This window comes from Pelophylax lessonae, assembly GCF_965119305.1.
Source record: "Pelophylax lessonae genome assembly, chromosome: 2".
Taxonomy (NCBI): domain Eukaryota; kingdom Metazoa; phylum Chordata; class Amphibia; order Anura; family Ranidae; genus Pelophylax; species Pelophylax lessonae.
This window is the reverse complement of record NC_138769.1, coordinates 8,994,613-9,007,150: the sequence shown is the minus strand read 5'-3', so window position 1 is coordinate 9,007,150 and position 12,538 is coordinate 8,994,613. Positions and strand designations below refer to the sequence as shown.

General features: G+C 47.3%; 1 protein-coding gene across 1 annotated transcript in view; it reads left to right on the top strand.

The window, feature by feature from the left end:
* Positions 1 to 12,538, top strand: part of LOC309545903 (uncharacterized protein) — a 128,753-nt gene that overhangs the window by 83,975 nt on the left and 32,240 nt on the right. Inside the window, exons 2-3 of the mRNA XM_082245325.1 lie at positions 1,432 to 1,476; positions 5,608 to 5,653. Of these exons, the coding sequence (XP_082101451.1) occupies positions 1,462 to 1,476; positions 5,608 to 5,653 (61 nt within the window). The 5' untranslated portion in view covers positions 1,432 to 1,461. The remainder of the gene's footprint in view (positions 1 to 1,431; positions 1,477 to 5,607; positions 5,654 to 12,538) is intronic.

The window sequence follows — 12,538 nt, the reverse complement described above, 5'->3', positions numbered from 1 at the left end:
TACTAGAAGAGTATCCTGAAGAGAATTTGTTTGTCAAGTCTTCTGGATAGAGACTTAATCCCAACTCACCTAGTGGCAGGGTGAATCAGCAGCCTGGCTGCATCATCAGACAGGAGTCCTCATATCTTGTGAATAGTTTATCTGGAGTATCCCACTATTCCATTCTCCCATCTCTGTTTAAAATAAAACACCAAAAACAACCACAAACCCCTGAACTGATCATTGACTGAGCCAAGAAGTAACGTGTTAAATTGTGAAGACCAGAGTTGCTAACGGTAACCCAGGGGGACCCGAAAGTGTAATATCCAGCAGTCCTCAAGGGGGCAGTGCTACAGGAGCTTTAGACTATCAATAGAGCTAAACATTACATCACTCAAAAACTACGGGTGGTATCAAAATCCCAGAGGCTTAACTAGAACCTTCAGGGCCCCGGTGCAAGAAACCATGAAGGGCCCCCCGGACCCCTGGCCAGGGCCCTTCCCTTCAAGCCTGGGGCTCCTCCCACTAATCCTGGGGCCCTTCCTCTCGTTGCGGAGACCTTTATTACGCAGGGGGGACCCTTTCACATGTTCTGCAGTGGGCCCCCTTCCTGCCATCTTGGGGCCTCCCCGTGGTGGTTGAATGCCAGGGCCCGGTTGCAAGTGTGACCTTTGCGATCCTGGAAGTTCACCCACTGGTGTCAGTAGTTTTTATTTTTTGGTATTTTAATTGCATTATTTTTTATCATTTTATTTTATTTTTTTTACAATGTGACTGACTATGACTCTGTGCATTCAGAAAAGGAAGGAGCTGGTAAATTACATATTTACCGACCCCTTCCTGGTTCTCTATTGTGACACATCCCCTGCAGCAGCCGGCAGGAGAGGGGAGGGGGAACAGTGTGGGGGGGGGCAGCACATGGGGGGGGGGGACCAGGGGAGCACACAGGGGCCCAGAGACAGCTGAACACAAGTGAGCAGTGGGGGCAGCATACAGAGGAACCAATCTCCTCCATTTTTCCCCTGCAACTACAGGAAGAAAAATGAGGACAGTGATTTCTCTACATGCTGCCCCCACCGCCCCTCCTATCCAGGTGTACAGGAGAGCCGCACAGGCCCTGGAGCATGGGGCCCGGTTGCAATTGCAACCCCTGTAACCCCTGTAGTTATGCCCCTGCAAAATCCTATGTGTATTCCTAGAATCAGCTCAATAAAGCACCCAGAGGAAACCTCATATTTGAACTTCTGGGACTCTCTGTTGACCGGCGTTATCAGGAGTTCACAAACTCTGGTGATGTCTCTGTGGGAAGGATTGAAGATCAAAGCCATCAGAGAGTCAGGTCAGGAAAATTCCGATCGATCTGTGTGATCTCTATAAGTAAACATATAGAATGGAATGCAGAGGATACAGAGCTACTACCCCTCATTCTCTGACTCTTGTGCTTTTATCCAGGTGAAGAGTTTCCAGCTGCCCGGTGACACAATGACGAAGATCCTGGTAAGTTCTAAATGGGGACTGATTGAAGATATCAATGGACCTTGGTAGCATTTCCTCAGCACCCCCCCCCACCCCCGAGTGATGTGATTGCAACAATGTAACTATGTAGTAAGAAAATTGTTGATGTTCAATAGAACCAACTGTCAAAAGACTGGACTTCAAAGCGGAGTTCTACTCATTTTTGTGTTTATTAAAAGTCAGCAGCTACAAAAAGTTTATCTTCTGACTTTTATTAACCACTTTACCACCAGAGAATTTTCCTTCTTAACGTCCAGGCCACTTTTTGCAACTTGGCACTGCGCGACTTTAACTGACAATTACGCGGTCATGCAACGCCGTACCCAAACTAAATTTACGTCCATTTTTTCCCACAAACAGAGCTTTCTTTTGGTGCTATTTGATCACCTCTGCGATTTAAATTTTTTTGCGCTATTAATAAAAAAATAGCAAAAATTTTGCGAAAAAATTGACATTTTCTACTTTGACAATTAAAAAATATCCAATATATTCAATTTTTGTCATATATTTAGGCCAAAATGTATTTAGCTACATGTCTTTGACAAAAAAATTCTCAATGAGCGTATTTTTAACCGCTTTAAGACCGGAAGATTTTACCCCCTTCCTGACCAGGCTATATTTTGTGATTCGGCACTGCGTTATTTTAACGGACAATTGCGTGGTCATGCGACGCTGTACCCAAACTAAATTTAGGTCCTTTTTTTCCCCCATAAACAGAGCTTTCTTTTGGTTGCATTTAATCTCCTGTGCGATTTTTTTTTTTGTTCTATAAACAAAAAAAGGGCGACAATTTTGAAAAAAAAAAAACAATATTTTTCACATTCTGCTATATGACATTCCCAAAAAAAATATTTTTTAAAAAAATTACATTTTTTAACATTTTAGGCCAATTTGGTTTCTGCTAAATATTTTTGGTAAAAAAAAAATCGCAATAGGCGTATTTTGATTGGTTTGCGCAAACGTTATCGCGTCTACTAACTACGGGAAACATTTATGTCATTTTTATTGTTTTTTTTTTTTTTTTTTTTACTAGTAATGGCGGCGATCTGCGATTTTTAGCGGGACTGCGACATTGCGGCGGAAAGATCGGACACCTAACTGACATTTTTGACACTTTTGGGGGGACCAGTGACATTACTACAGTAATCAGTGCTAAAAAATATGCACTGTCACTGTACTAATGTCACTGGCAGGGAAGGGGTTAAACCTGTGGATGATCAAGGGGTTAAATGTGAGCCTAGGGGAGTGATTCTAACTGTAGGGGGGCGTGGCTTCTGAGATGACCATAGAGACATGTGATCCTATATAGAAGGATCACAGGAGCTCTATGATCATCCCAGGGAGAAGGATGGTCGACTGTGTTTACAACATCCGACCGTCCTCTCTCAGTGGGGAGCGATCGCGATCGGCTTCCCCGCTGACGAACGGGGGCAGGAGTGTGCCGCTGGTGGTGCACGCTCGCCCCGTAGACTCTCGAGAGCGAGCGCCGTACATATACAGCGATTTGCCTGGGAGTGGCTGCCTGCTGCAGTACATCTGCGATGGATGGTCGTCAACTGGTTAAAAGTCAGCAGCTACAAAAAGTTTATCTTCTGACTTTTAACCACTTTACCACCGGAGGATTTTGCTGTCTTACGTCTGGGCCACTTTTTGCGATTCGGCACTGTGCGACTTTAACTGACAATTGCGAGGTCGTGCGACGCCGCACCCAAACGAAATTTACCTCCTTTTTTTCCCACAAACAGAGCTTTCTTTTGGTGATCACCTGTGCGATTGTTACTTTTTGCGCTATAAACAAAAAAATAGCGTTTATTTTGAAAAAAATAACAATATTTTTCACATTTTTTTATATGAAATTCCCCCCAAAGAAAATGTAAATATCAAATTTTTTTTTTAATTTTTTGCCAATTTGTTTTCTGCTACCTATGTTTGGTAAAAAAAAAATCACAATAAGCGTATTTTGATTGGTTTGCGCAAAAGTTATTGCGTTTACTAACTAAGGGAAAGATTTCTGTTATTTTTGTTGTTTTTTTTTTAACGTGTAATGGCGGCGATCTGCGATTTTTTTTTTGCGGGACTGTGACATTGCGGCGGACAGATCGGACCCCTGACTGACATTTTTGACACTTTTGGGGGTACCAGTGACATTACTACAGTAATCAGTGCTATATATATGCACTGTTACTGTAAAAATGACACTGTCAGGGAAGGAGTTAATTTTATTGGAGAGGGAGGGGTTAATGTATGCCTGGTGCTTACTGACGTGTGTGGGGGGAGGTGACTGAGTGAGTCAGGGACAGATCGCATGTTCAGCTATGCTGAACCCTGCAATCTGACCCTGCCTGTCACTTAGGAGATCCGCCAACTTTGTTTACACAAGCGGGCGGATCTCCACACTTGATTCCCCGACAATCGGGGAAGAGAGGCGGTGATCGCCGCCGCTCCTCCCCTGGCCTGACTCCCCCTGTGACAGAAAACAGCGGGAGCGCGCCTCCAGCGGCGCACAAGCGCCGTCTACAGGGGGAGGAGTCCAGCTACGTAGGTCTACGTCGCTGGACGATAACGAGCCACATTGCTGCAGTAGCAGCAATATGAGCAGAGTTCAAGTGGTTAATAAACACTCACCTGTCCCACGATCCAGTGATGCGGATGGATGAGTAAGTTTGGGGTGGAGGAACGTGACTGGCCTGCACAGAGTCCTGACCTCAACCCGATAGAACACCTTTGGGATGAATTATAGTGGAGACTGCGAACCAGGTATCCTCGTCTACATCAGTGCCTGACCTCACAAATGCGTTTCTGGAAGAATGGTCAAACATTCCCATAGACACTCCTAAACCTTGTGGACAGCCTTCCCAGAAGAGTTGAAGCTGTTATAGCAGCAAAGGGTGGAGCCAACTCAATATTGAACCCTACGGACTAAGACTGGGATGTCATTAAAGGTCATGTGTGTGTAAAGGCCGGCGTCCCAATACTTTTGGTAATATAGTGTATATCCGATCACAGGTCCACTTTAAAGAGTTTCTGACTGGTAGTGTCTGGGAAAGGCTCCTCAGTGTGATAGTATAGGTGTATGTCGCAATATTTTAGAGAAGTTCTAATGTCTGACATGATACAGTTCCAGTATCTGCAGAGTTTGGCCATCTTGGTGACTCTCTCCGACCCCGGTGCCCAACCTGCAGACCGAGGGCTGCATGCGACCCTTTGGTATGTGATGTGTGGCTCTCTGCTCTCAGCAGACGGTAGCGGGAATATTGATTAGGGTAATGGTATTGATCTCTACCGGCCTCATGTAACATCTTCCCAGTCTTGTATTGTCTTCTGCAGCATCTCCCCAACCTACAATGTATCCTGTCCTCACTCTCTGACCCTCACTTCCTTTATTAGCTCTGCAGTCTCTGACAGTTCTCTCCAGCATTACATATTGTATATTGAACATTATGTGTGGCCCTTTGGTGATGTCAGGCAGGGGAGGACTGGGCCAGGGGGCAGGGGGGCAATTAGCGCCTGGGCCACTCTGATGCCCCGTAAAAAGGCTGCACAACTTTTGCCACAGACATGCCTAAAGGATTCCTGGTGAAGAGAAGTAAAAAGTCCCCACCGCTGACCTTCTGAGTGTAAGTTGAAGACAAGGACAGAGTGCAGCCCCCCCCCCCCCGCCCCTAGCATGGATGGTATAAACTGTGTCTGAGCAGAGACCAGTTCCATGCCCCACTGGAGACTCTTCTGCCCCGGCCAGCCCCAACCTAGCTGTTGCAGCTCCCCCCAACCTACCCCTGCTGGCCACGTCAGGAACCCGGATTCAGCCGGTAAGTAGAGTGTATCTGGAGCAGGGCTTTAGCTTTGAATGGGGGTCAGGAGGAGGATTGGGAGAGTGGGAGGGAGGGGGGGGGGTGAGGGAAAGTGGGAGGGGGGCCGAGTCGCTACACCATGGGCCTCTGGTTTGTACTTGCCCCCTGGGCCAAAAGTTGCCAGTCTGCCCCTGATGTCAAGGGCTGCATTTGAGTCCCCCTTTAGCTCATAGGTTGACAATCAATGATCTACTGTTCCCTCATTAGTACCTGTATACGGACTGTGTGTTACATAGTTATTCTGATCTTTTTTTTTTTCCAGATTTTGGCATTGCTCTGTACAGGATTCCTGATTCCCTCTTCATCAGGTGAGTGCCATGAGTTTCCAAACAGGCATTTTAAAATCCTAATGAGACCCTTAAAAAGCATACAGATGGTCAGTCTTCATCTACTAAGAGGCCGTGTAGAGGTTTTTTACTAAGTTTTTATTGTTCAGACCCAAGATATTTATATATTTAATTCAGATAAAAATAAAATAGTACCTATAAATATGATGCATTTTTATTTTGTACCAGCAGGTGTCGCTACAGGCTCATATTTACATGTTTTCCAGTATTGTTTTGGCTACTCTGGTCTAAAGTGGAGGTAAAGCAACTAAAATTGGCCAGCAGGAAGGGTCTTTTGGTAGAAGAAAACGTATATGTCTCTTCTGCCAAATAAACTCTTTTACTTACCTGCTATCATTTTTTTTTTTTTACAGTCGGTACACTGACTGCAGTGCATGCACAGTACCAGGGGCGTAACTACAGGGGTCGCAGGGGTTGCAATTGCAACTGGGCCCCATGCTCCAGGGGGCCTGTGCGGCTCTCCTGTACACCTGGATAGGAGGGGCGGTGGGGGCAGCATGTAGAGAAGTCACTGTCCTCCTTTTTCCTCCTGTATATGCAGGAGAAAAATGGAGGAGATTGGTTCCTCTGTATGCTGCCCCTGCCGCTCCTCCTATCCAGTTCACTGGTGTTCTGCTGTCTCTGGGCCCCTGTGTGCTCCCCTGGTCCCCAGTGGCGGCTGGTGCTCAAAATTTTTTGGGGGGCGCAAACAGAAAAACGAGTGTCCAGCGTACCCCCAATAAATGCAGAGTGCCACAGCGTGCCCCCAATCAATGCAGAGCGCCACAGCGTGCCCCCAATCAATGCAGAGCGCCACAGCGTGCCCCCAATCAATGCAGAGCACCACAGCATGCCCCCAATCAATGCAGAATGCCACAGTGTGCCCCCAATCAATGCAGAGCGCCACAGCATGCCCCCAATCAATGCAGAGTGCCACAGCGTGCCCCCCAATCAATGCAGAGCGCCACAGCATGCCCCCCAATCAATGCAGAGCACCACAGCATGCCCCCAATCAATGCAGAGCACCACAGCATGCCCCCAATCAATGCAAAGCGCCACAGCATGCCCCCAATCAATGCAGAGCGCCACAGCATGCCCCCAATCAATGCAGAGCACTACAGCATGCCCCCATCAATGCAGAGCCCCACAGCATGAACCCAATCAATGCAGAGCGCCACAGCATGCCCCCCAATCAATGCAGAATGCCACAGCGTGCCCCCAATCAATGCAGAGCGCCACAGCATGCCCCCATCAATGCAGAGTGCCACAGCATGCCCCCATCAATGCAGAGTGCCACAGCATGCTCCCATCAATGCAGAATGTCACAGCATGCCCCCCAATCAATGCAGAATGCCACAGCATGCCCCCCAATCAATGCAGAATGCCACAGCATGCCCCCCAATCAATGCAGAATGCCACAGTGTGCCCCCCAATCAATGCAGAGCGCCACAGCGTGCCCCCCAATCAATGCAGAGCGCCACTGCGTGCCCCCCAATCAATGCAGAGCGCCACAGCATGCCCCCAATCAATGCAGAGTGCCACAGCATGCCCCCATCAATGCAGAGCGCCACAGCATGAACCCAATCAATGCAGAGCGCCAAAGCATGCCCCCAATCAATGCAGAGCGCCACAGCATGCCCCCACGCAATGCAGAGCGCCACAGCATGCCCCCATCAATGCAGAGCGCCACAGCATGCCCCCAATCAATGCAGAGTGCCACAGCATGCCCCCATCAATGCAGAGTGCCACAGCATGCCCCCATCAATGCAGAGTGCCACAGCATGCCCCCAATCAATGCAGAGCGCCACAGCATGCCCCCAATCGATGCAGAGTGCCACAGCATGCCCCCATCAATGCAGAGCGCCACAGCATGAACCCAATCAATGCAGAGCGCCACAGCATGCCCCCAATCAATGCAGAGCGCCACAGCATGCCCCCAATCAATGCAGAGCACCACGGCATGCCCCCATCAATGCAGAGCGCCACAGGTCGGTAAATATGTAATTTACCAGCTCCTTCCTTTTCTGAATGGACAGAGTCATAGTCAGTGACATTGTACACTTGTAAATATATAAAATAAAATGATAAAAAATAATATAATTAAAATACCAAAAAATAAAAACTACTGACATCAGTGGGGGAACTTCCAGGATTGCAAAGGTCACACTTGCAACTGGGCCCTGGCATTCCACCACCGTGGGGAGGCCCCAAGATGGCAGGAAGGGGGCCCACTGCAGAACTTGTGAAAGGGTCCTGTTGCGGGACCGCAATAAAGAGCCCGCAACGAGAGTAAAGGGCCCCAGGATCAGTGGGAAGAGCCCCAGGCTTGAAGGGGGGGGGGGAGGCCGGGGGGCCCTTAATGGTTTCTTGCGCCGTGGCCCTGAAGGTTCTAGTTACGCCTCTGCACAGTACAATGTATTAGCCCATTCCCGACATCTTACAGATGCCAGGATCAGAGTCAGGTGCTGAGATAATGTAAGTCCAGCATGCAAGGCACTTGCTATGGGGATACTCATGCGCGCTCACTCCTGAGCCAGTTTTGTGTGACACACAGAGCATGGCTCCCCCCACTTCCTCCTCACTGGCACAGGAGTGAAGGCAGGAGGAGCTTAGGCTGAAGCCCTATCTTTACCTTTCTATAAAGTGACTGGGCTTTGGTGTGCGGTAAATGAAAAAGAAAAAAATTATTGCGCTAACCATACGAAAGCTGCTGCACGAAACAACTGAGAAGAACATTGTGGTAGCAAGATAATCTATAAGAGCCGGTTCACACTGCCGCGACCATAAGTCGCCCCATGTCGGAGCGACTTTTTACCGCAATTTTACCGCGACTTGAGCGTGACTTGTGAATTATTTTGCGCGACTTATATGACAGACGACTTTGTATTTGGCCAATCAGAATATGATGTGTTGTGACCTAATTCCCCTTTTCTGTTTTTTTTTTACTCATTTCCTCATTGCCCACCAGTGCCACATATCAGTGTCCACCAGTGCCACTGCCCACCAGTGCCACGTATGTGTCCACCAGTGCCACTGCCCACCAGTGCCACGCATCAGTGTCCACCAGTGCCACTGCCCACCAGTGCCACGTATGTGTCCACCAGTGCCACTGCCCACCAGTGCCACGAATCAGTGTCCACCAGTGCCACATATCAGTGCCACAAATCAATGTCCACCAGTGCCACGTATCAGTGCCACGAATCAGTGTCCACCAGTGCCACGTATCAGTGCCACATATCCGTGCCACTAATCAGTGTCCACCAGTGCCACGTATAAGTGCCACATATCAGTGCCACGAATCAGTGTCCACCAGTGCCACGTATCAATGCCACGTATCAGTGCCACGAATCGGTGTCCACCAGTGCCACATATCAGTGCCACAAATCAGTGTCCACCAGTGCCACTTATCTGTGTCCACCAGTGCCACTCACACAGACCAAGCAGAGATGATGGAATATATATAGCATTGCATATATATATATACAGTATATACCATATAGGCATGGCTGCAATGTGGAGAATGCCTGGCTAATCTCTTTCTTCTTCCTGGAAAGTCTGATAAGTCGCTTCATTTAAAGCGGTAGTATCCCGCTTTTTGACACTTTTACCTACAGGTAAGCCTATAATAAGGCTTACCTGTAGGTACAAATAATATCTCCTAAACCGGCACGGTTTAGGAGATATTTACAGTGCATGCAGCCGCTCGCGCGAGCGGCGCATGCACTCTGAGGGTCCGGGGGGACCTTCAATTAACTTGCCGGGAGCTTGCCGGAAAAATCACTCCCGCGCGCATGCGCGGGAGTGACGTCATCGCGGCTCCGGCCAATCAGCGCGCTGGAGCCGTCTCTTTCGGCCAATCAGCGCGCCGGAGCCGCCGAACCCGGAAGAGACGACGAGGGATCATGGCAGCGCCCGCATCGATGTCCGGGGGTCCGTGTCGGGGCTTCGTTTTAAGGTAAGTTAAACATAATGGGCTAGTATGCGATGCATACTAGCTCATTATGCCTTTGTCTTGCAGGTTTTTATTTTATTTTTTTTTTTTTTAATAGGGTTTACAACCGCTTTAAGATAAGGAGGTGACTCCCATTGAAGTATATGGGACAGTCGGATCACAGGTCGCCTCAAAGTAGTACAGGACCCTTTTCTGAAATCGGAGCGACTTCAGTAGTGCCAATTAAGACGGCACTGATTGATTAACATTGCTTTTGTTATGTCAAGCGACTTGGGGCAACACAAGTCGCCTCACAAGTTGCGCTAGTGTGAATGGGCTTTAAAAGTGCAGCGCTAGTGAACAATAAATGTATTGGAATGATAAATACCACATGCAAGTGAATAATCAAAACGTGTATACATATACATATAAATAGAAATATAAATAAATAAAAACAAATAATTAATGGTGAGTCCCAAAATAGTAAATCCAAAAGGAGTTGAGGTGAATCTGAAATCAACAATCCCAAGTGAAAAGGGACATGACTGTCTACTACGGTGATATTCAGGTGCTCACTGGGTCCCAACACCAACAGGATATAGAAATACTGTATATTAAGCTCACCAGAACCATAGGACTCAGAGTGCCATATAGCACCTGGGTCAAACCAGCTTGTTAAACTGTGGATGGATGATCCGAAACAGGTAGGCAAACCACGGATGTTGAGGTGAAGATGTTAAAGCAGATAAACCGTCACACCAGAAAGGCTCCCACTCCGTCAGAAAATCATAGATGAACCAAAAGACAAGGGAGCGAAAATAGTGTCACACTGCTAAAATGTATTATAAATAAATAAACCAAAGTACACTTACAACATCTTGTGATGAGAAGCGTATACAGATGCAAATGGTAGGCTGTCAGCAGCGTGGCCTTTGGTGTGCGAGTTTTCACCTTCTGTCTTCTGATTTGCTTCTGCTAGCCTGGATGAGCTTGTTGGAATGCCGGCACCCGTTCTTTGGACTGCAGGGGGAGTCTTTGTAGTGCTTTAAGCGGAGCTCCAACTTCTTTGTCAATGGGTCAAAGAAGGAATCATTTTGGAAATTTGTTTTACAACAAACTATACAGTATTCAATACAAAGTACTTGGATCTTGCACTCTAAAGCCTCGTACACACGCACAGATTGTTGGCCAACTGATCGGCCAACTTTTTTCCAGTGTTTGTTGGTTGAAATGTGCTCTAGACTTGCACTGGACTTTTGTTGGCCAACAAAAAACAACTTCAGAAGTGATGTCATGTGATGGTTGACTTTCCCTGTGTTTTTTCTTCTCTGAGCATGCCCAGTCTTGCTCATCTGATTTTTGTCTGCTGAAATCTGTACTGACTGAAGAACAATCGGCCGTTCTTTGTTGGCCAACAAAAATTTTATAGCATGCAGATTTTTTTCGGCCGAAAATTTGCAGTTGGTTGTCGGAAGCATCATACTAAAGCCCCGTACACACGTACCGATTGTCGGCCACAAAAATTCGGCCGCCGAACGATCGGCCGATTGTCGGCTTGTTAGTATGATGTTTCCGACAGCCGACAGTGCATTTTCGGCCGAACAGAATCTGTCCTGCAGGCATTAAAATTTTTGTACGCCGACAACAGAACGGCCGATTGTGCGTCAGTCAGTACAGATTTCGGCCGACAATCAGCAGATTTGCAAGACTGGGCATGCTCAGAGAAGAAAAAAGACAAGGAAAGTTAACCATCACATGACATCACTTCTGCAGTCGGCTGTTGTTGGCCGACAAAATTAGTGTGCAGTCTTTTGCACTTTTCAGCGGACAGGACAGCCCTGGACAAAAGACGGCCGATCGGTACGGGGCTTAACAAGCCGACAATCGGCAGATCGGACGTTGGCCAACAATTTACGGCCAACAATCTGTGCGTGTGTACGGGGCTTTAATCTACTGCAGGTGGAGCTGTATTTCTGTCTATTCATGTGTGTGCCTAATCCAGCATTTCCTCTACCTGTTTACTCTAGGGCAGTGATGGAGAACCTTGGCACCCCAGATGTTTTTGGAACTACATTTCCCATGATGCTCAACTACACTACAGAGTGCATGATCATCGTGGGAAATGTAGTTCCAAAACATCTGGGGTGCCAAGTTTCGCCATCACTGCTCTAGAGGAACCTTTGAAATTTTATAGGGGGTTTCAGGGAAACCCTGATAAAACCAATTCTTTGGCATTCAGAGGGGAAAAATGCTCCTTTCATTGGTGGCCAGAGAGCTAAAAAGATATTTGGTGCCTTGCAGCTGGCTCTGCCAAGTGCCGTTGGCCCCAGAACTATGCAAGCACCATCAAATGGGAGGTCCTTCAATCAACTCAAAGAGCACTTTGCAACCTCTGGAGAAACATTAGGGTCCCATAGAATCCTGGTTGAAAATGCTACCCTAATCTCTGAAGATATAATACTTTGACAAATTACAGTAAGGTTACAAGCAAGAGTAATGCATTCCTTGTCTCCAGTGGTGCTATAGAAGGATCTGAGCTCATAATTGGTACTAGACAATGATTGGGTGGCCAGAAAGCCATCCAATATGGTGCAGTGACTACCTGGAAGGAGGCAAGAGCAGAGACCAGGCTTACCCTCTTAGTGAAGGGGAACTTCACAGGGGTCTTCCTGAGGTTAAGAAATGACCCAAGTCTATAGACTAGACATGTGAGATTTGTTTTTTGCATGAAAATTTCATTTTGGGAGACTCAGATGTGTCCGAATTCCAAAATAGACATAGAAAAGAATGGCAATGAAAAAAAATTCCTTTCAATTGTATTTTCTAATTTGTTCCATACATATCAAATTAATTGTGAATAGCTGGTTGTCAAGGAGTATGTGGCCGCTGCATCCTTAGAAACCATGACTCATCTGCTGTGAGCGGGATTCAGAATC